Source organism: Orcinus orca, chromosome 3 (genome assembly GCF_937001465.1).
Source record: "Orcinus orca chromosome 3, mOrcOrc1.1, whole genome shotgun sequence".
In the NCBI taxonomy this organism is placed as follows: Eukaryota; Metazoa; Chordata; class Mammalia; order Artiodactyla; family Delphinidae; genus Orcinus; species Orcinus orca.
In genome coordinates this window covers 67,437,742-67,458,205 of record NC_064561.1, presented here as the reverse complement: position 1 = coordinate 67,458,205, position 20,464 = coordinate 67,437,742, and the positions used below count along the sequence as shown (strand labels likewise).

The 20,464-nt window shown below is 40.5% G+C and overlaps 5 protein-coding genes and 1 long non-coding RNA gene across 9 annotated transcripts in view; 3 read left to right on the top strand and 3 right to left on the bottom strand.

Moving 5' to 3' along the window:
• LOC101284350 (protocadherin beta-2) overlaps window positions 1–6,604 on the top strand; it is a 116,532-nt gene extending 109,928 nt beyond the window's left edge. The window contains exon 2 of one of the 2 annotated variants that reach the window (XM_049708682.1): window positions 2,957–6,604. In XM_049708682.1, the coding sequence (XP_049564639.1) occupies window positions 2,957–3,079 (123 nt within the window). In that variant the 3' untranslated portion in view covers window positions 3,080–6,604. Of the gene's footprint in view, window positions 1–490 lie in introns of those variants that run through there. The other variant, XM_004280250.4, reaches the window with a different exon arrangement.
• LOC117196771 (uncharacterized) overlaps window positions 1–20,464 on the top strand; it is a 190,218-nt gene that overhangs the window by 130,006 nt on the left and 39,748 nt on the right. The window lies entirely within an intron of this gene.
• The window catches only part of LOC101286646 (transcription initiation factor TFIID subunit 7), a 209,203-nt gene that overhangs the window by 161,960 nt on the left and 26,779 nt on the right, over window positions 1–20,464 (bottom strand). The gene's annotated exons all lie outside the window — the stretch shown is intronic.
• The window catches only part of LOC101284110 (transcription initiation factor TFIID subunit 7), a 179,059-nt gene that overhangs the window by 131,816 nt on the left and 26,779 nt on the right, over window positions 1–20,464 (bottom strand). The window lies entirely within an intron of this gene.
• LOC125964116 (transcription initiation factor TFIID subunit 7) overlaps window positions 1–20,464 on the bottom strand; it is a 178,927-nt gene that overhangs the window by 131,816 nt on the left and 26,647 nt on the right. The gene's annotated exons all lie outside the window — the stretch shown is intronic.
• LOC101285376 (protocadherin beta-13) overlaps window positions 1–20,464 on the top strand; it is a 61,807-nt gene that overhangs the window by 32,136 nt on the left and 9,207 nt on the right. The window contains exon 3 of the mRNA XM_049708681.1: window positions 17,476–17,536. Coding sequence (XP_049564638.1) covers window positions 17,476–17,536 — 61 coding nt within the window. The remainder of the gene's footprint in view (window positions 1–17,475; window positions 17,537–20,464) is intronic.

The window sequence follows — 20,464 nt, the reverse complement described above, 5'->3', positions numbered from 1 at the left end:
AATAGCTTTTTCCTTGATGTGATTCAACCAATGGAAACCACAATTCTGGCACATAGGGTGCCTAGAATTTGAAAGGAAATCTAGAGGAATTCAAACTTTTTGCTGAGAGAACTTTAAGAAATCACATAGGTATATATTGTTATTTTTACAAGATGACTGATCACTTTTAAGTCTTCTTTCAGTTCTCCTCAGAATACCCCACCCAGACGACAGGTTCTAGAAGATAGGGACAATGTCTGGATTGCTTACTGATGTATTTCAGAGCCCAGTACATAGATATCAGTCACACTCCTTTGAATGAAGGAATGAATAGTTATAATTGCATGGTTTTCTGATTACATCATCTCCCCCAAACCATTTCCAAACTCCCAATAGCCATCTAGATTATTATATACCAAGAGAATGCAATTGCAGCAATTCTTTTCGAAAATAACGCATGATGGCGCTGCAGGCTAAGACGTCAAAAAAAAAAAAAAAAAAAAAAAAAAAGCCCAGGAAATGCTACGAACTCTACCTCAGATCTCCAGCGGAAGAAAAAACCCTGTAAGCAAAGCTCAGCACCAAAAACTCCAGGGAATGCTGCTCGCCGACATTTCTGGACAGGTTACCCACTGGGAGATTCACCACTGTCTCAGTCCCATTGCTACCTAAGATAGAGCTGGCCCCTGTTCCTGGAAAGGCGTTTGTGGGAGTAAAGATGGAGGCCGGAGGGGAGCGCTTTCCTAAACAAAGGCAAGTCCTGATTCTCTTTCTCTTGCTGGGAGTGGCTCTGGCAGGCTGGGAATCCCGTCGCTATTTCGTGATGGAGGAAACTGAGAGCGGCTCCTTTGTGGCCAATCTTGCTAAGGACCTGGGGCTGGGAGTGGAGGAGCTAGCTGCGCGAGAAGCCCGGGTGGTCTCCGAGGACAACGAACCCTGGCTGCAGCTTGATCTACAGACTGGGGAGTTGATATTAAGTGAGAAACTGGACCGGGAAGAGATGTGCGGCCCCACAGATCCATGTGTAATGCATTTCCAAGTGTTACTGAAAAAACCACTGGGAGTATTTCGAGCTGAGCTACTGGTGAGAGACATAAACGATCATTCTCCTGAGTTTCCTGAAAGAGAAATGACGCTGAAAATCCTAGAGACTAGCCCTCCTGGGACCGTGTTTCCTCTGAAAACAGCCCAGGATTTGGACGTGGGCAACAACAACATACAAAACTACAATATCAGTCACAACTCTTACTTCCATGTTTCCACCCGCAACTGGGGGGACGGCAGGAAATACCCAGAGCTGGTGCTGGACAAAGAGCTGGATCGCGAAGAGCAGGCCGAGCTCAGATTAACCCTCACAGCGCTGGATGGCGGCTCTCCGCCCAGGTCTGGCACCGCCCAGGTCCGAATCTTGGTCTTGGACGTTAATGACAACGCCCCTGAGTTTGCACAGACGCACTACCAGGTGCAGGTCCCAGAGAACAGCCCTGTAGGCACCCTAGTTGTCCAGGTCTCAGCTAGGGATTTGGACACCGGAACAAACGGAGAGATATCATATTCCCTTTTTGATAGTTCTCAAGAGATAAGCACAACTTTTGAGCTAAGCAGCATTTCAGGTGAAGTTCGACTAATTAAAAAACTAGATTTTGAGACAATATCCTCATATGAGCTGTATATAGATGCGTCTGATGGTGGGGGACTTTCTGGAAAATGCTCTGTCTCCATTGAGGTGATGGATGTTAATGATAACTCCCCAGAACTAACTATTTCATCACTTACCAACCCCATTCCTGAAAATTCCCCCGAGACAGAAGTGGCCCTGTTTAGGATTCGAGACCGAGACTCAGGGGACAACGGAAGGATGACTTGCTCCATCCAGGATGATCTCCCCTTCCTCCTGAAACCATCTGCAGAGAACTTCTACACCCTAGTAACAAATGGGGCGCTGGACAGAGAGAGTAAAGCCCAATATAATATCACTATCACCGTCACAGATATGGGGACACCGAGACTGAAAACCGAGCACAACATAACCGTGCTGGTGTCCGACGTCAACGACAACGCCCCCGCCTTCACCCAGACCTCCTACACCCTGTCCGTCCGCGAGAACAACAGTCCCGCCCTGCACATCGGCAGCGTCCGCGCCACAGACAGAGACGCGGGCGCCAACGCCCAGGTCACCTACTCGCTGCTGCCGCCCCTCGACGCGCACGTGCCCCTGGCCTCCCTGGTGTCCATCAACCCGGACAACGGCCACCTGTTCGCCCTGAGGTCCCTGGACTACGAGGCCCTGCGGGCGTTCGAGTTCCGCGTGGGCGCCGCCGACCGCGGCTCGCCCGCGCTCAGCAGCCAGGCGCTGGTGCGCGTGCTCGTGGCGGACGACAACGACAACGCGCCCTTCGTGCTGTACCCGCTGCAGAACGCCTCGGCGCCCTGCACCGAGCTGGTGCCCAGGGCGGCCGAGGCGGGCTACCTGGTGACCAAGGTGGTGGCGGTGGACGGCGACTCGGGCCAGAACGCCTGGCTGTCGTACCAGCTGCTCAAGGCCACGGAGCCCGGGCTGTTCGGCGTGTGGGCGCACAACGGCGAGGTGCGCACGGCCCGGCTGCTGAGCGAGCGCGACGCGGCCAAGCACAGGCTGCTGGTGCTGGTCAAGGACAACGGCGAGCCGCCGCTCTCGGCCAGCGTCACGCTGCACGTGCTGCTGGTGGACGGCTTCTCGCAGCCCTACCTGCCGGCCCCGGAAGCGGAAGCGGCGGACGCGGCCCCGGCCGCCCCGCTCACCGTCTACCTGGTGGTGGCCTTGGCGTCGGTGTCGTCGCTCTTCGTCTTCTCGGTTCTGGTGTTCGTCGCGGTGCGGCTGTGCAGGAGGGGCGGGGCGGCCTCGGTAGGTCGCTGCTCGGTGCCCGAGGGCCCCTTTCCGGGCCACCTGGTGGACGTCAGCGGCACGGGGACCCTGTCCCAGAGGTACCAGTACGAGGTGTGTCTGACGGGAGGCTCTGGGAGTAATGAGTTCAAATTCTTGAAGCCTGTCTTCCCCAATATTCTGGAATCGGACCTTGGGAGGAAGTCAGAAAGAAGTTCAACCTTCCAGAATAGTTAGGTATCTAAAACTTCCCCAATGCAAACATTAGTTTTGTCTCCTACACCTTTCCCTTTTTTAACCTAGTAGTAATCTTTAATGCTACTTGTCTTTCTTCTTTTCTGGTTTTTCTTAGTAATACTACTCATTGTTTTGTTGGCCTGTTTGTCCTATAATTATTTTTACAATTATTGTTAGTAAAAATTTTATATCAGGAAATTTCATATTTCTGATTAAACTTTTAGTATTTATTTTTAAATGATAATATGAAAGTTAGCCTCTCAGAATAAAAGTAATTCTAAGTTTAAAAGTACATTTCTCACTATATGACACTACATAAAAATGTCTGATCCCTTTTTATCATACTTCATTTTTTAATTACTGGAAGTTTTTTAAGTTTTTATTATTTACACAGTTAGACTTGTCTATAACCCGTCTTCTGTTTGGAGTGGAATCAATTTATATTTACTTATGTCCAATTTCTTCCAAGCTCTGTTTGGATTTTTGTTTTACCAATAGGCAGCAATATGTATAATTTCATGCTATTTATTTCAAAAACCACACTTGTAATCATTGGACTTTCACTCTGAAATATTGCATATGTTATCTCATGCAAGTATATATTTATCATCTATTCTTTCTCATCTAAATTAATGTTGAATATACTTGTAAGTTCTTCCTTATATCTAACTGAAGTTGTGATCCTGTTAAAGAGTTTACTGATACCAGGTTGACTATGTTTAAGGAGTTCTTTAGACGTGACCAAGTAATGCATTGCCTGCAATTGTCCCTTGCTATTGTAGATGAATTCTCAAGTGAGCTCCAAATTCTGGGCCTAGAGGAGCTTTTGATGACACAGCATTCCAATATCTGCTTGCCTTTGGATGACGACATTGTTCTGGTTAATAGGGAATTTGAAAGCAAATGCATTGTAGAATTAATATTACTTAACCAAAGAAAGCTTAGTAAAGGATATGTTGGTGAGGGAGTTGAATGATTTGAAGAAATAATCAGCTCTGTTGTCAGGACTCCTCTATCTCCAGGAGCCTCATAAGTGGATACTATAGAATGGTGTGGTTGACAGAGTAATGGCCCCTAAATACATCCACATCCTAATCCCTGGAACCTGTGAATATTCTGTGTTGTATTGCAAAAGGAAATTAAGGTTCAGAGGAAGTAAGGTTGCTAATCAGTTAGTCTTAAAATAGGGAGAATATCCTAGATGATCTGGATGGGCCTGATTCAGTCAGTTGAAAGGCCTTAGAGCAGAGCTGAGTCTTCCCTGAGATGAAGAAAGGCTGACTGTGGGCAGCAGCTTCTCATGCCCCAGACTTCCAGCCTGCTCTTTCTAATTGCCTGCTCTACAGATTTTGGACTTGCCTAGCCAGCTCACCCAACCAAGTAAGTCACTTCCTTGCAATAAATCTCTTAATATATATCTCCTGCTGGTTCTGTTTCTCTGGTTGAACCCTGACTGATACAGATGTTGGTACCTGGAAGTGGAGTGCTGCTGTAACAAATAACTAAAAATATGGAAATTGCTTTGGAATTGAGTGGCAGGCATAGGCTGGAAGAATTTTGAAGCACATGATGGAAAAAGCCTAGATTGCTTTGGACAGACTGTTAGTTGAAATACAGATGTTAATAACTCTGCTAGCGAAGACTCAGAGGGAAGTAAGGAGTATGGTGGAGAAAACATATATTGCCTTATAGATTACCTAAATCAAAACCTTAGGAGACTTGGTAGTAATATGGATGTTCCCTGGTGCACAGTGGTTAAGACTCCGCCTGCCAATGCAGGGGACAGGGGTTCGAGCCCTGGTCCAGAAAGATCCCACATGCCGCGGGGCAACTAAGCCCGTGTGCCACAACTACTGAGCCTGCGCTCTAGAGCCCTCGAGCCACAACTACTGAAGCCTGGGTGCCTAGAGCCCGTGCTCTGCAACAAGAGAAGCCACCGCAGCAAGAAGCCCACGCACTCTGTGCACCGCAACGAAGTGTAGTCCCTGCTCGCCGTAACTAGAGAAAGCCCATGCACAGCAACAAAGACCCAACACAGCCAAAAATAAATAAATAAATAATTTTTTTAAAAAAAAGTTTAAAGTCACTGCTGATGAGGGCTCAGAAAGAAATGAGGAAAATGTTATTGGAAACTGGAGGAAATAGAATCCTTGCTACATAGTGGCTGAAAACTTAGCTGAATTGTGTCCTGCATGGAAATGTGGGAGGAAAAGGACTTGTAAGCAATGAACTTGGATATTTAGCTGAGGAGATTTGGGCTGAGGAGGCATGGGTTGAAAGTACAGCATGGTTTCTTCTTGCTGCTTATAGTAAAATGTGAGAAGAATGAAATAGATTGAGGGAAGGACTGTTAAGCAAAAAGGAACCAGAATATGATGATTTGAGAAATGCTCAGCCTATTCAGATTGTAGAAGATGCTAAAATTAGGTAAGTGTGTTCTGGAGAGAAAGCCAATGATGTCACAGGTGTACAATATTTGTACTAGGCATACACATTGAGATGATACTATAATGAGATGTGATCTTTGAGGACCTTAAATATATTTTTTATGTGGGATGGATGTGAATCTTTGGGGACAAGAGGGTGGACTGTGGTAGGGAGAATAATGGCCCCACAAAGTATCTATGTCCTAATCTCTGGAACCTGTGAATATCTTATCTTATGTGGCAAAGGGGAATTAAAGTTGCAGATAGAATTAAGGTTGATAATCAGCTAACCTTATAAGGAGATTACCCTAGGTTATCCAAATGGGTCCAGTGTAGTCACAAGAGCCTTTAATAAGAAGTGGAAGTGGGAAACAGAAAAGTCAGTATCAGAGTGATGTTCTGTGAAAAAGACTGAACCAGCCATTACTGAGTTTGAAGATAGAAGGGAGCCAAAAATGAGGGAATGCAGACAGTCTCTAGAAGCTAGAAAAGGCAAGAAAATGTATTCTCCCTTAAAGCCTCCAGAAAGGAATATAGTTCTACCTTAACTTTAGCCCAGTTTAACTTCTGACTTCCAGAACGGTAAGATAATTTTGTGTTGTTAAGCCACTAAGTTTATGGTAATTTGTTACAGCAGCTATAAGACATGAATACAAATGGCTACCAACAAAGCCATTTCCAAGCCCATTTTTCTTTTCCTTCCCCTACTCTAGTCCAAAATATTCATATTCCCATAATCTCTTGCAGGTAGGAGTGTCATATAACTTTGTTATTGCTACTGATGTAAAAGTATAATTGGGAATTGGGATTAAGGGAAATATTTTTGAAAGGGGTAATCTGAGGTGGCATGTTCCTTAGGACTTTGCCCATTTTCCTTTTTCTTAACTGGCATGGGTACTGATGAGTAAGCCTTGAGTTGAAGCAGCCAACTTGCAACCATGAGATGAATACCATAGAACAAAGGTTATATACTAAGTATGATAAGGTGGAAAGCCCTTGAATTTCTTACAACATTGTCAAGCTGCTGCAACACCTCTGTGCTACCTTCTCCCAGGCTTTATGTTGCACTTTATAAATAAACCCCTATGTGATTAAACAACTGTAGTCAGGTTTTCTGTTGATTACAGACAAATGCACTCCAAGCTGACACATCTCTCCTCCTCGTGAGTAAGGTTGATTTACACAGTTGTCTGACTAGGTCCTATGTTGTCTGTTTAAGATGTTTGATTTGTTTGTCAGAAAAATAGTTTTACCTTCCCTTAGGTGTTATCAAGGGACAGTACTCTGAGTTACTATGGCTGACTTTATATCTTTATTCAGTCATTTCTCAATTTGACTAATATAAACACACACAGATAATTGAACTTTCAAAGGAATCTTCCTAGTTGGTAGCAACCCAAAAAGTTGAGTTTTGGAAAATAGAATGAGAAATTGACCTGATAAATGCCAGCTATACTATTAACCTGCATCAGTGCTGTCCTTACAAGACGACTGGAAGTTTAGAACACTTGTTTCCCTCTCTGGCAGGGAAGTGGCACAGCCAAAAATTTTACTTAGTAAAATAAATTGACTAAATATGAGTCCTGAAAATCTTTATAAGAAGATCAGCAGTCTGCATGTTTTGGTAGAATATGCCTGATGGAAGGATCAGAAATTCCTAACAACATTTTCAGTACACAGAGATGTGTGTTTTGAGGCCTCAGTGTGTCAGGAGCCATTACTCCTTTCCTGTCTTACTTTACAAATATTGGTAAAGTGTAGAATTTAAAGGCATCTCCAAAGTCTTCCTACTTATGTCTTTCTTGGACTGATCTGGAATACCTTGAAAAGAGCATTCCTTCCAGGTTATCAGCATAATCATGAAAAATCAATAAAAATCTATCATGTTACATGATGGAATTGCCTCAAGAAGTTTTAGAACTCCTTAGCTTCACCCAGAGTGTTTGTGTATGTTTGTATATGTGTACATTTGAGTGTGTGTGTATGTGTGTGTCTAGGGGAGTAGCTTTAGCAGATGGTAGAGGTGCATCTCTAGTATATATGCAGAGATATATACCAGATTAACAATGCTTTTCCATAGCTTTTCCACACTGTAAAGATATTTTTCCCTTTAGTGCATAGGTGTATGTCATAAAATTGCCATTACTGGGACTTCCCTGGTGGCGCAGTGGTTAAGAATCCACCTGCCAATGCAGGGGACACTGGTTCGATCCCTTGTCCGGGAAGATCCCACATGCCCCAGAGCAACTAAGCCCATGTGCCACAACTACTGAGCCTGCGCTCCAGGGCTCGCGTGCCGCAACTACTGAGCTTGTGCTCTAGGGCCCGTATGCTGCAACTACTGAAGCCTGCATGCCTGGAGCCCATGCTCCACAACAAGAGAGAAGCCACCGCAATCAGAAGCCCACACACTGCAACGAAGAGTAGCCCCCACTCGCCACAACTATAGAAAGCCCACGCGCAGCAACGAAGACCCAGCGCAGCCAAAAAAAATAATAAAATTAAAAAAAATAAAAATTTGCATGGAAAAAGGAAATGTGATTTAAAAAATTAAAAAATAAAATTGCTGGGCTTCCCTGGTGGTGCAGTGGTTGAGAGTCCGCCTGCCAATGCAGGGGACACGGGTTCGTGCCCCGGTCCGGGAAGATCCCATGTGCCGCGGAGCGGCTGGGCCCGTGAGCCATGGCTGCTGAGCCTGCACGTCCAGAGCCTGTGCTCCGCAAAGGGAGAGGCCACAACAGTGAGAGGCCCACGTACCGCAAAAAAATAAATAAATAAAATAAATAAAATGAAAATAAATAAAATTGCCATTACTAACATATCCTAAAATAGATTATATTTGCAAAGTGAAGGATGTTTCTCTTTGTAAATTTAACAATGCCAGAATTATTGGATCTAGAAGCTTAGTAGCCCTCTTGGCCTTGAAGGAGCAGCCCAGGGGAGGGAAGTGTAGACCAGACTTCTTCCTTTTTTCCCCAGTGGGCTCAGGAAACAATAAAGTTGATGTCAGGATGTGTCAGGGCTGGAATTAGGGTGAGGCCAAGTTCTGCAAGTGTAGGCTTGGATCCTGTCTTTATTTAAAATATTAATATTTTGTTCATCATGAATTATTTCATTAAGTTTGACTTTTTAGAATATTGCATTAAGTAGTATCTATCTTTACTACTAAGTTTTTGGGTGACCCATTAATTTTGCTTCTGAGACACTTGCCTTACCCTAGTCCTGGTCCTTTTGGTAGTTTCCATCTTGCCAGTTCAAATGGCCATCATAGCAGTAGTTTTGGTAGTCACAGCTGAAATCTGAGTGGTGAGATCTGAATCAAGTCCATCTCCATTCTGAATATGAGCTAGCAGCAGCAACAGTAGAAGAATACAAAGATCCAAGGAGATCTGACAAACTGGAGTCCTGCAGACTGGGAACGGAAGAGTACCTGTATGGCTGTGATTCATCAGGCAAACTGTTCATATGTTTTTCTTCCAGGTGGCATGCAGCAGTGTGAAAAATGTTATCTATTGGGGATAACATTTGCCACTTCATTGTTGAGAGTTTTTGCATCTACGTTCATGAGGGATATTTGTCTCTCTATATTTTTTCATGTTATCCCCTTGTCAGGTTTAGTTTCAGGATTATACTGGTCTCATAAAATGAGTTGACAATTGTTTATTCCACCTCTCTTTTATGAAAGAGTTTGTGTAAGATATTTATTATTTCTTCTTTATGTATTTGATAGAATTTACCAGAAGCCATGTGTGGCTACCGTTCTCTTTGTGGGGAAATTTTGAATTGCAAATTGAACTTATTAAATAGATATGCTGCAATTCCAGGTTTCTATTTCCTCTTGTATCAGTTGGTAACTTGTGTTTTTAAAACAATTTGTCCATTTTACCCAAGATGTTAATACACTGGCATGAAGTTATTTATAATATTCCTTTATTATCTTTTCAATATATTTAGGATCTGTAGTGGTACCCCTTTTTCCTTCTAGTTATTGGTAAACATGTTTTCTCTCCTTTTGCCTTTATCAGTATTGCAGTGAGTATATCAATTTTATTAATCTTTCTTTTTTTAAACCAACCTTGTCTTTGTTATTTTCCTATTACTTTCTGTTTTCTGGTTCATTGATTTCCACTCATACGTTTTTATTTCTTTTCTTATACCTACTTCAGGTTTAGTTTTCTATTCTTTTTCTAGTTTCTCTGAAAGCTTAGATCGTTGACTCTTTTCTAATACAGATTAAAATATATAAATATATAATTTAAAGTTATAAATTTCTTTCTATGCATTAATTGAGCTGCATTTCATGAATTTTGATACATTGTGATTTTATTACCATTAAGTTTGAATTTATTTACAGTTTCCCTGTTGATTTCTTCTTTGATCTATTGCTTAACTAGAAGTATTGCTTAATTTCCAAATATCCAGGGATATTATTATTATTATTTATTATTTTTTTTTTTGCGGTACATGGGCCTCTCGCTGTTGTGGCCTCTCCCATTGCAGAGCACAGGCTCCCGACAAACAGGCCCAGCGGCCATGGCTCACGGGCCCAGCCGCTCCGCGGCATGTGGGATCTTCCCGGACCGGGGCACGAACCCATGTCCCCTGCATCGGCAGGCGGACTCTCAACCACTGCGCCACCAGGGAGGCCCCAGGGATATTATTTTTGATATCCAAAATAATTCTGTTTTGGTCTGAGAACTTACTCTGTACAATTTCAATCCTTTGAAATGTATTGAGTTTTGCTGTTTTGTTTTTGTTATCTAACATATGGGTTACCTTGATAAGTTTTGCATGTGTACTTGAAGGAAATGCATATTCTACAGTTGTGGTGTGTAGTGTTCTGTAAATATCAATTAAGCCAAATTGCTTTGATAATGTTGTTTAAATATTCTTTATCCTTACCACATTTTCCTACATGTTCTATCAATTACTGAGAGAAAAATATTAATTCTTCAACTATAACTGTGTATTTGTCTGTTTCTTCTTTCAGTTCTAGCATTTTTTTAAACCTCATGTATTGTGAAGCTCTGTTGTTAGATGTGCACATCAGTAGGATTATTTTATCTTCTTGTTGAATTGACATTAAGCACTATGAAACATCCCTTTTAGTTTCTAGTGATACTTTAAATCCGATATTAATAGAGTCATCCATATTTCTTATGCTTGGGGTTTGTATAATATATCTGTTTTCATCCTTTTGCTTTCATCCTGTCTTTATATTTTAAGTTCATCTTTGGTAAACTACATAGAGTTGGATCTTTTTTTTTTTCTCCAGTATTATCATTTCTGCCTTGTAATGGGAGAGTGCATTCTATTTATGTTTAATATAATTATTTATATAATTGTGTCTATTGAATTTTTTAATTCACATTCTCTGTTTTCACTCTTTTTTTGTTTTCTGTTTTCTTTTGGCTTAATTCTGTATTTTTTGGTATTCCATTTTATGTCCTAAATTGACTTTTTACCTGTAACATTTTGGGAGGTATTTCCTCTACGAATAAGAATATACAGCCTTTACTTATCATGGTCTGCCTTAACTTAGTATTATACTACTTCATCTACAATGTGAAAAGCTTCCTATTACATAATTATCATCCTTTTTGCCATGGCACAGTTTCAGACACAGGAGAGATATTTAAGAATTCTTATGGTGGAGAATCTCTGTGAATAAAATCGAATTGGAAAATATTTCAGAAAGACGTTAAAATCTACTATGTGGAAGGTATTTCATACTGGAGAGAACTATAATGAGAGTAATCAATATGGAAAAGCCTTCAGCCTGTTTCTTAATTTGCACTTAAATGTGCACAAGAGAACTCATACTGAAGAGAAATCCTGTGAATTCACTAGCTATGTGACAGCCTTCATTAATCATTCACTTGTTAAGACACACTGGACACAACGCTAACAATGTAAGAAATGTAGAGAACTCTTCAGCTATTCTTTGTATCTTAGGACTCATGTGAAAATTCACACTGGAGAAGAATACTGTGAATATATAAAATGTAGGAATGCTTCTGTTCATTCTTCATGCATTGCTATACATGTAAGTATTCACGGTGAAGATAGGCTTCATATTTATATAATGTGAAAAAACGTTCCATTTCTTTCATCTCTAAGAAAATGTGAAAACTCTCATTGGAGAAAAATTCTATGAAGGTAAAAAATGTGGAAAAATCTTCAATTGTCCCTCATCCTTTAGTTGCAAATGTGAGAACTCATATTGAAAATATACCCAATGAATGTAAAAGAATGTGAGAAAGTTTTTATTTCTTCTATATCCCTTAAAGTACCCATAAGAACTCGAATTGGAGAGAAGCATTATGAATGTAAGGAATGTGGGAAAACCTTCACTTATTCTTCAAAGATTACTCTACAAATGAGAAAACACCAGATATGAGCTCTACACATGTAAGGAATGCACAATTCCCTTCCTCTTTTAGTAACCACATGAGTACAAATATTGGAGAGAGGCCCTATAATTGTAAACAATGTGACAAGTCCTTCTTTTATTCTTCACATTTTACTGTACATGTGATAACACAAATTGGAGAGAAACACTGTGAATATATGAAATGCAGGAATGCCTTTGGCTGTTCCTCATCACTTAGGAAACTTGTAAGAACTCACACTGAAAAGAAATCCTATTAGTATTTGAAGTGTAGGACAATCTTAACTTGTATCTAATTCTTTCAAAGCTGTGTGAAAATTCATATTAGAGAGAAACCATATAAGTGTAATAAGTGTGGGAGAGTATAATTCCTAACACTTTAGGGCATATATGAGAACACACACTGAAGAGAGACCATATAAATGTAAAGAATGTGGGAAAACCTTCAGGTCTTTCTCATTCTTTGTGAGAACTCATACTGGGAGATAGGAATTTGAAGAATGTGGAAAATCCTTTAGTTTTCCCTAATACTCCAAAAACATGAAAACTCACATTGGAGAGAAACCCAATGAATGTAATCAATGTGGGAAAACCTTCAGATGCATCTCTTTTTTGTTAGGCATAAGGAAAGCAATAACAGAGGAGAAATGTTTCAAATGTTATAAATACGGAATTGCTTTATCATTGTGTCTCTCATCTTTGAAGTGATCCCCTAGCTCATATTTTATAGTTTTCATTTTCTAATATAAACCTCTATGGCAATAACTTGCTCCCAGTACTCTTTCAGCTATTTCACACAACTTTCAAAATGTATTATTTTCATTGTGGTTCACCTATGTATATTGTCTCATTTCCATTGTGAAATCTCAGACTGAAGTAAAGTGTATTTTTTAACATGCAAGTAAGTGTATTTGAAATTAGCTTTGTTATTGTTTCTAATTAATTTCCACTATATGCAATGCATGTGGTCCTCGGGATATTGACTTTGGTACTTGTTGGGATTTTCTTTCTGGCCTACTGTGGCAGACACTGGGATTTGCCTACCTGGTAGCTATTCTACCCTTCTTCCTTACCATGAAAACTTAGAAATTTTCAGGTTATTGACCTTAACTGTTGAGAGGTGTATCTTCAGCATTTTTGTGGCTAGTGTAGTATATAACAATTGTTTTGGTTAATAAGTAGTTGATATACATAAAAAATGTTCAAAATTATCAAAAAAAGATGGTTTCGTCAGACTCAGTAATTTAACCTTTTGTACTTTGCTCCTCCTTTAAGTTGGACACAACAATTCAAGTTGAAAAGAGAGAACTTGGAACCATGAGGGTGAAAGTTAGGGGTAATGATGGTTGTGCTGGATTATGTTATATGAAGCTTAGAATTACATTGTCTAGAATCCTCTTGCTGTATGGTTAGAATTAGACAAAAGAGGAAGCTACATGAGATTTGAAATGCAAAAATGAAGAAGCCATTAATCTCAAAATGATGTGGAAGTAGCAGATTCACAGACAGATCCAGAACTGTTCAGAAGTTCCAAACTTCAAGCTTATCTTCCTGACTACTGTCTTTGCAGAATAACATCAACCCTGAGCCAATCACAAGCACTTTAGTCACCTTAGAGGTAGCAGTTTCCACAAACATCTCCATGAGCTCACCCTTCATGGTCCTACTTTGGTGGATAGATGTGCACAGCTGTTTGAATTTCCTTGAAAACTCAAAACTGTCCATTCATACCACTGTTTCAGAATATTGTGTTTAGAGACTTTCTCCAATCCTCTGATTACCTCTTCTCCACACTTTTGAAAGGTCTAATTTCTATAGTGAGCACATAGTTCTCCTAATACTTCCAGTGACTCTGTTTTTCCTGAGTCATAATATGTTGCAGCAAAAGAAAACAAACAAATGAGTAAGTTTGCTCCCCTATTGCAATTGTTGAGTAGCCATACTGTCCTTGTGTTGCCTATTTCTAGACTCTCCCAGGAGAGAAATAAGCCCCTTGCTGATTTGTGGGAGTTTTATGTTAGTCAAAACGGAATGAAATTCCTAAATGATAAACATAGTATTGTTAAATTAAAACTATCAGTGTAATTCACCATATTAACAAAATAAAGAACATATATATGATCATCTCAATAAATGCATAGAAAATCTTTGAAAAATTCAAAATGCATTTTGTGAAAACTTTCAACACACTAGAGGATGGGAACATCCTCATTGTGGTTTAAAAAAAAACCTACTAAAATCCTAAATCTAACATCATACTTACTGGTAAAATATTGAATGCTTCCCCATAATATTAGAGACAAAGCCAGAAAGTTCTCACTCCTTCTGTTCAACATTATAATGGAAGCTCTAGTCAATGTAAAAAGCCAGGAAAATAAATAAAAGGCACAGATATTTAAAATATTTGTCTTTATTTACAGATGACCTAATTGTATATGTTGAAAATCCTAAAGAACCTACAAGAAAACTACTAGGACTAATGAGTAGATTTAGCAAGGTTGCAGAATATAAGACTAATATATAAAAATAAATTATGTTTATATATAATCGCAAGTAACAAATGGAAAATAAAAGTTTAATGCTACCATTTACAATAGCATCAAAAAGATACATTAGGAATAGATTTAACTAAAGATGTGCAAGACTTTCACACTGAAACTTACAAAACATTGCAAACAGAAATTGAGAAGATTTAAATAAATGGAGAAATATGCCATGTTCATGGATTGAAGACTCAAAACTTTAAAGATGTTCACAATTACCAAAATGATCTCTAGAGAAATGGAACTCCAATCAAAATCCAAGTAGGCTGTTTTGTGGAAATTGGCAAGTGACAAGCAAATATATATATATTTTTTTCAAGACATCTTGTATAGTTGCAATAATCAAGACAGTGAAGTATTGGCAAAAGGATCAATAAATTAAATAAAAGAAATAATCAAGTTTTTTCTTTTTAGTATCATTACATATTCATGGCATCTATGGACTTAACTTGTTTTAATCAAGTATACATTTTTGGTCCATTTTTGCAAGTAACTTATCACAACTTGGCCAGTAGGAGACTCCTCAAACTGGCTGCTGTGGACTTTTGACCCAACCTATGATTTTGAAAGCGTCCTTGCTTTCTGGAAATAACAAGAGGTCACAAAATTATTCTATATTCTGCTGATCCAGACATGTATCCAACTATTCTTACAAAGAGCTTTGCTTTTTTTCCCATTGAATAAAGGTATTAGAGAATAAAATCTTGGGATCCTGGAAAGCTGGAAGATTGGGTACAAGGAGTAATGGATTAGAAGCATGATGAATATATGGGAGTAAACACAAAGTGTGAAGACCTATATGTGATAAGTATATGTTAATAAGTTAATGTGATAAATATATGTTAATAAGTTAATGGCCACCAGAGGGCATTCCACCAAGAAAGAGTCACTAAACATTGGAATAGAGAAAATTATTGATCCTTTTGACATCAGACAGACTCTTTCATCAGCCAGACCACTGCTGGCATGATGAGCAGATGAACAAAGAGGCCACAGTGGCAAAGATAAAAGCTATTCAAGCACCTCACTTACCAAGGTTGATTTAGGTGCTTCCACATCCAAATTTCCAATATGCCAGCAATAGAGACAAACACTAAGCCCTTTACTATATATGGCAGGAATGGCTTCAGTTAACATTGCTCTCAATGACCTGCTTGGGGAATTTGTGCTTCCCTTTTCTGAAACTCTGGGCTCTGCAGAGTTAGAAGTCCTTGTCCTTAAAGGGAAACATTTCCACCAGGGGATATTGCATGATTCCTGCTATACTATAAGCTAAAGCTATATCCTCAATCCTTTCGGTTCCATATGACCAGTGTCCAGCAGACAAGAGAGGAGCCACCAGCTTGACAGGGGAAACTGACCCTGATCATCAGGAGGAAGTAGGGCTGCTATGACACACAGGGTTCAAGGAAAAATATGTTTGGCACATAGTTGACCCACTTGAGTGCCTCCTGGTACACACTAGCCCAGTTATTTTGGTAATTGGATATATGCAACAATCCCATATTGAAAGGGCTTGATGACAAGGACTAATATCTCTTGGGGATGAACGTCTGGATTATACCACCAGATAAACCACCAAGACCAGCAGACATGCTAGTGAAGGTGAAAAGAAACCTAGAATGGACAGTAGAGAAGGGAGACAATGATTATCAGTTCTAACCCTGAAACCAGTTTCAGTGGTAGAGACTATAGGTCATCCCATTAAACTTTCTCTTCTAAGTTTCCCCCAGGAAGAGAAGACCAGCAGAACCATGAAGGAGCTGCTCCCTGAATATGTGTGAAGAAAAGGATCTGAGAGGCACAGAAGGTGGACTATAAGGACATGGACATGCACCACTCAAATTCCCTTTCCATGGAAGTCTTGATTCTGGGAATGCCAGGAGTGTTATCAGTAGGCACCCTTCAGCTGTCACACCCTTTTCAGGCAGCCCACATCCAATGACTGATCAATGTGGAAATATAAAGACCTAGCCATTTCAGCTAGCTCAGCACAACTCTAAAGGGACATTTTAGCTTCAGAGTTCCCCACTTCTCTCTTTGCTGAATCCTGCCTCTGTCAGCTCTCCCCATGAATGTTAATCTCAAAGAACTCCCTAGAAAATACCCTACTTTAACTCAGTCTCAGAGTCTGCTTCTTAGAGATCCCAACTCAGTAACACAGCTCCTGGCTTGCTATTGGACCACGGTAGAGACTGAACCCCTGACTGTGGGACATAAAGTGAACATGTGATCTGAGGTGTCTATAATTTACCTGATTTATCAAACCATAAAATTGTAGCATGTGTAGCAGCACTCCATCTTCAAGTGGAAGTAGTAATACAAGATCATACATGAGCAGGTCTGGAGAGCATAAATATGTTTCATAAGTGGACGGTTTATACTGGCAATACACCTACTGCTCCTGCATTACCACCTCTCTTTCAACCTATATCTCTGGCCTTATTGGTAATTGGATATATGCAACAATCCCATATTGAAAGGGCTTGATGACAAGGGCTCATATCTATTGGGGATGAACGTCTGTATTATACCACCAGATAAGCCACCAAAACCAGCAGACATGCTAGTGAAGGTGAAAAGAAACCTAGAATAGATAGTAGAGAAGGGAATGATCAGCTCATTCCCTGTGATCAGATCACTAAAGAGGGAAAATTTGAGCCTAATTTTAAAATATTTCCTCACAGAACTCTGACACAAACCATAAGGAGACTAGTAATGTATTACATCCCACAGGACTGGCTCGGAAGGGCAGAAGAGAAAGGAACTCCTCATGCTAGGAAAGACCTTTATGGGTTTGTTTTTTGCTTTTTGTTTTTTAATTGAAGTATAGTTGACTTACAATATCATTTTACTTTCAGAAGTACAACATAGTGATTCAATATTTTTATAGATTATATTCCATATAAAGTTATTATAAAGTATTGGCTAAATTCCCTCTACTGTACATTATATCTTTGTATCTTATTTATCTTATATTTAGTACTTTGTACTATTTAATCCCCTTCACCTATCTTGCCTCTCTTCCATTGATAGGAAAGAACCTTGAGTGGTACATCTGACTGTTCACTTTTCTTGGAAAGAAAGATGGCCCGAGGTATGTATTTGCATTTGTGTTAGTTTTCTAGGGTTGCCATAACAGAGTACCACAAACTGGGTGGCTTAAATAATAGAAATTCATTGTCTCACAGTTTTTGAGGCTAGAGGTCTGAAATCAAGGTGTTAGTAGGGTGGGTTCTTTGTGAAGGCTGAGAGGGAGAATCTGCTCCATTTCTGTTTCCTTGGATGTGGATGCCATCTTCTCCCTTCTCTTCACATGGTCTTCCCTCTATGCGTGTCTGTCTCTGTGTTTAAATTTCCCCTTTTTATAAGGACATCAACCATCCCGGATTAGGACCCATCCTAATGACCTTGTTTTAACTTGACTACCTCTGTTAAGACCCTATCTCCAAATGAAGTTACATTCTGAGGTACTGGGGTTTAGGATGCCGAAATATCTTTTTCAACAAGGACACAATTCAGTCCATAACAGCACTTATTCATGAGTGGTGGCTAATGGTTTGGCCTATATGCCATGGGGTAAAAGGGAATAAGATTAGAGGGTTGGTAACAAGAAAGTCTGGGTATCATCTCTTGCTCTGAGCCTCTTCCGAGGTGTTAATGTAATATTGAATTTCCCTCATTACATAACCCATTTTTCATTCCTTTACCAATAGCTACTATTTTTTCTTCTTTCCATTTTATCCCAAACTTTTCTACCTTTGGAAGGGACATTAGGTTCAGCCAGTATGCTGGTGTAGATTGCAGACCGCAGTACTACTCTAGCAAGTGCTTCTTCCTCTGTCCACTCTGTTCCCATAGAGTAAGGTACATAGATGCAGAACTAGTGGGCTATCTTTACCACCAGGCAATATAGTGGCATTCACTGTTAATCCCAATTTTGCCAGATGGTGTGAAGGTACATCCTGCCCCATTAGGCCCTTGGGAATTCTGACATAAGGTTAAAAACATAGTTATAGTTCCTTGCTTAGGAATCCATTCATGTTTCCTGTCCTTGTAATTGCAGCCCTGTCCTATGACCAATGCAACAAGTAGGAGAAAAAAAAAGATGAGGTTATATGAAGAAGAAAGTATACCAGCACCTTCCCCAACCCTTCTGCCCCAGATCCACCAGGAAAACAAGAGAAATCTATTCAGTGAGGACACTCTTTTAGCCCCCCTCTTGTTGAGTGTGAGCACATTCTCATGAATATGTGTAAACCAGCCCTTCGTGCTTTTATCTCCTCCTGTTTTAGACAATCAATGTTTTAATTGCCTGTTCCAATTCTCTATCAGAATATTACTCTGAGGAAGATATCTCTCTGCCCATTGTTGGACATTATGGGCTGTAAAGTGAGGTCATTCGTCTGAAGAAATGATAGTCAGCTATACAAATTGGTGCAATATCTTCTCTTCCAATTCTCTCACAATATTCTGAGCATTTGCATTTACCACCAGATAAGCGAAGTCCAGACCAGAATCAGTGTCTATTCCTATCACGACCCATTTGTAGCCCCATAGGGCTACCAGTAACAGCCAGCTGTGCTCAAGGGCTTTCCCGCCAGGAAGTTGGTCACACAGCTATCTGCAGTCTCTGTGTATTTTGTTGGCAGATAAAACATTTTGTGCCTCAGAGGGTACAAGAGGAATATGTTTAGATTCAGCCCATCTCTGCCTTGCTGCAAACCCTCAACCTCATGGACCCAGTTGGCCACCTCAAGCAAACACACAGGTATATCTTCTTGTCGATTCCAATCATTTTGGCCACTGTGCATGAGTCAGTAAAAAGCCAAACATAGTGGCTTTTTTCCACTGTTCAATCCTTCCATCACTGCTGAGTAAACAGCATGCAATTCAGCTCACCAAGCTGATTTGTTTTTACCTCCTTCCATCAGAGTGATGGCCTTCCAAACAGGATGTTGTCCATTCACCTTGGAATCTACAAACCAAGCAGCTCTGTCAGCCAGGCAAGGGCTCTTTATAGGGCTTTATGGGAAGTGCTTGTGTCTTTTTTTACTCCAAGGGAGTAAACACCCCTCAAGTGGAAATTCTCTTGTCCAAAGTCCCAGTAGTCATCACTGGGAAGCACTCACAGGCTCTAGCCATAAGCCCTAGTATGTGCCCCACATAGGGCTATTGCACAGAGAATTTGTCCCCACCAGCACTCCAGCTTCCATTCTACACTGTATGGCTCAGGCAATCTTACTGGTTCCCATTTAGCATGTCCAATTAATATTGCTTGAAAGGTGGATTTACATACCTCCTGTTTGACATTACTAGGTAGGGGAAATGTTCCGCAGTCAGATTCAGTGTCCATCTCCCAAATACAATCTGGTAAAAAAAACACAAGCACTTCACATAAAGCCTGTTCTTTTTTTTTTTTTTAACATCTTTATTGGAGTATAATTGCTTTACAATGGTGTGTTAGTTTCTGCTTTATAACAAAGTGAATCAGCTATACATATACATATATCCCCATATCTCTTCCCTCTTGCGTCTCCCTCCCTCCCACCCTCCCTATCCCACCCCTCCAGGCCGTCACAAAGCACAGAGCTGATCTCCCTGTGCTATGCGGCTGCTTCCCACTAGCTATCTATTTTACATTTGGTAGTGTATATATGTCCATGCCACTCTCTCACTTTGTCACAGCTTCTCCTTCCCCTTCCCCATATCCTCAAGTCCATTCTCTGGTAAGTTCAAACATACCGATTCTCCTACAAACTTTTACTGTAATTCCAACAACTCATATGTTCCTAACTGTAGCCTCTATTAGGACTTCATCCACTGGTTTCTTCTTTTTTTAATAGAACTTTATTGGAGTATAATTGCTTCACAATATCGTGTTAGTTTCTGTTGCACAACAAAGTGAATCAGCCATATGCATACACATGTCCCCGTATCCCGTCCCTCTTGAGCCTCCCTCCCATCTTCCCTATCCCACCCTTCTAGGTCATCGCAAAGCACCAAGCCGATCTCCCTGTGCTAT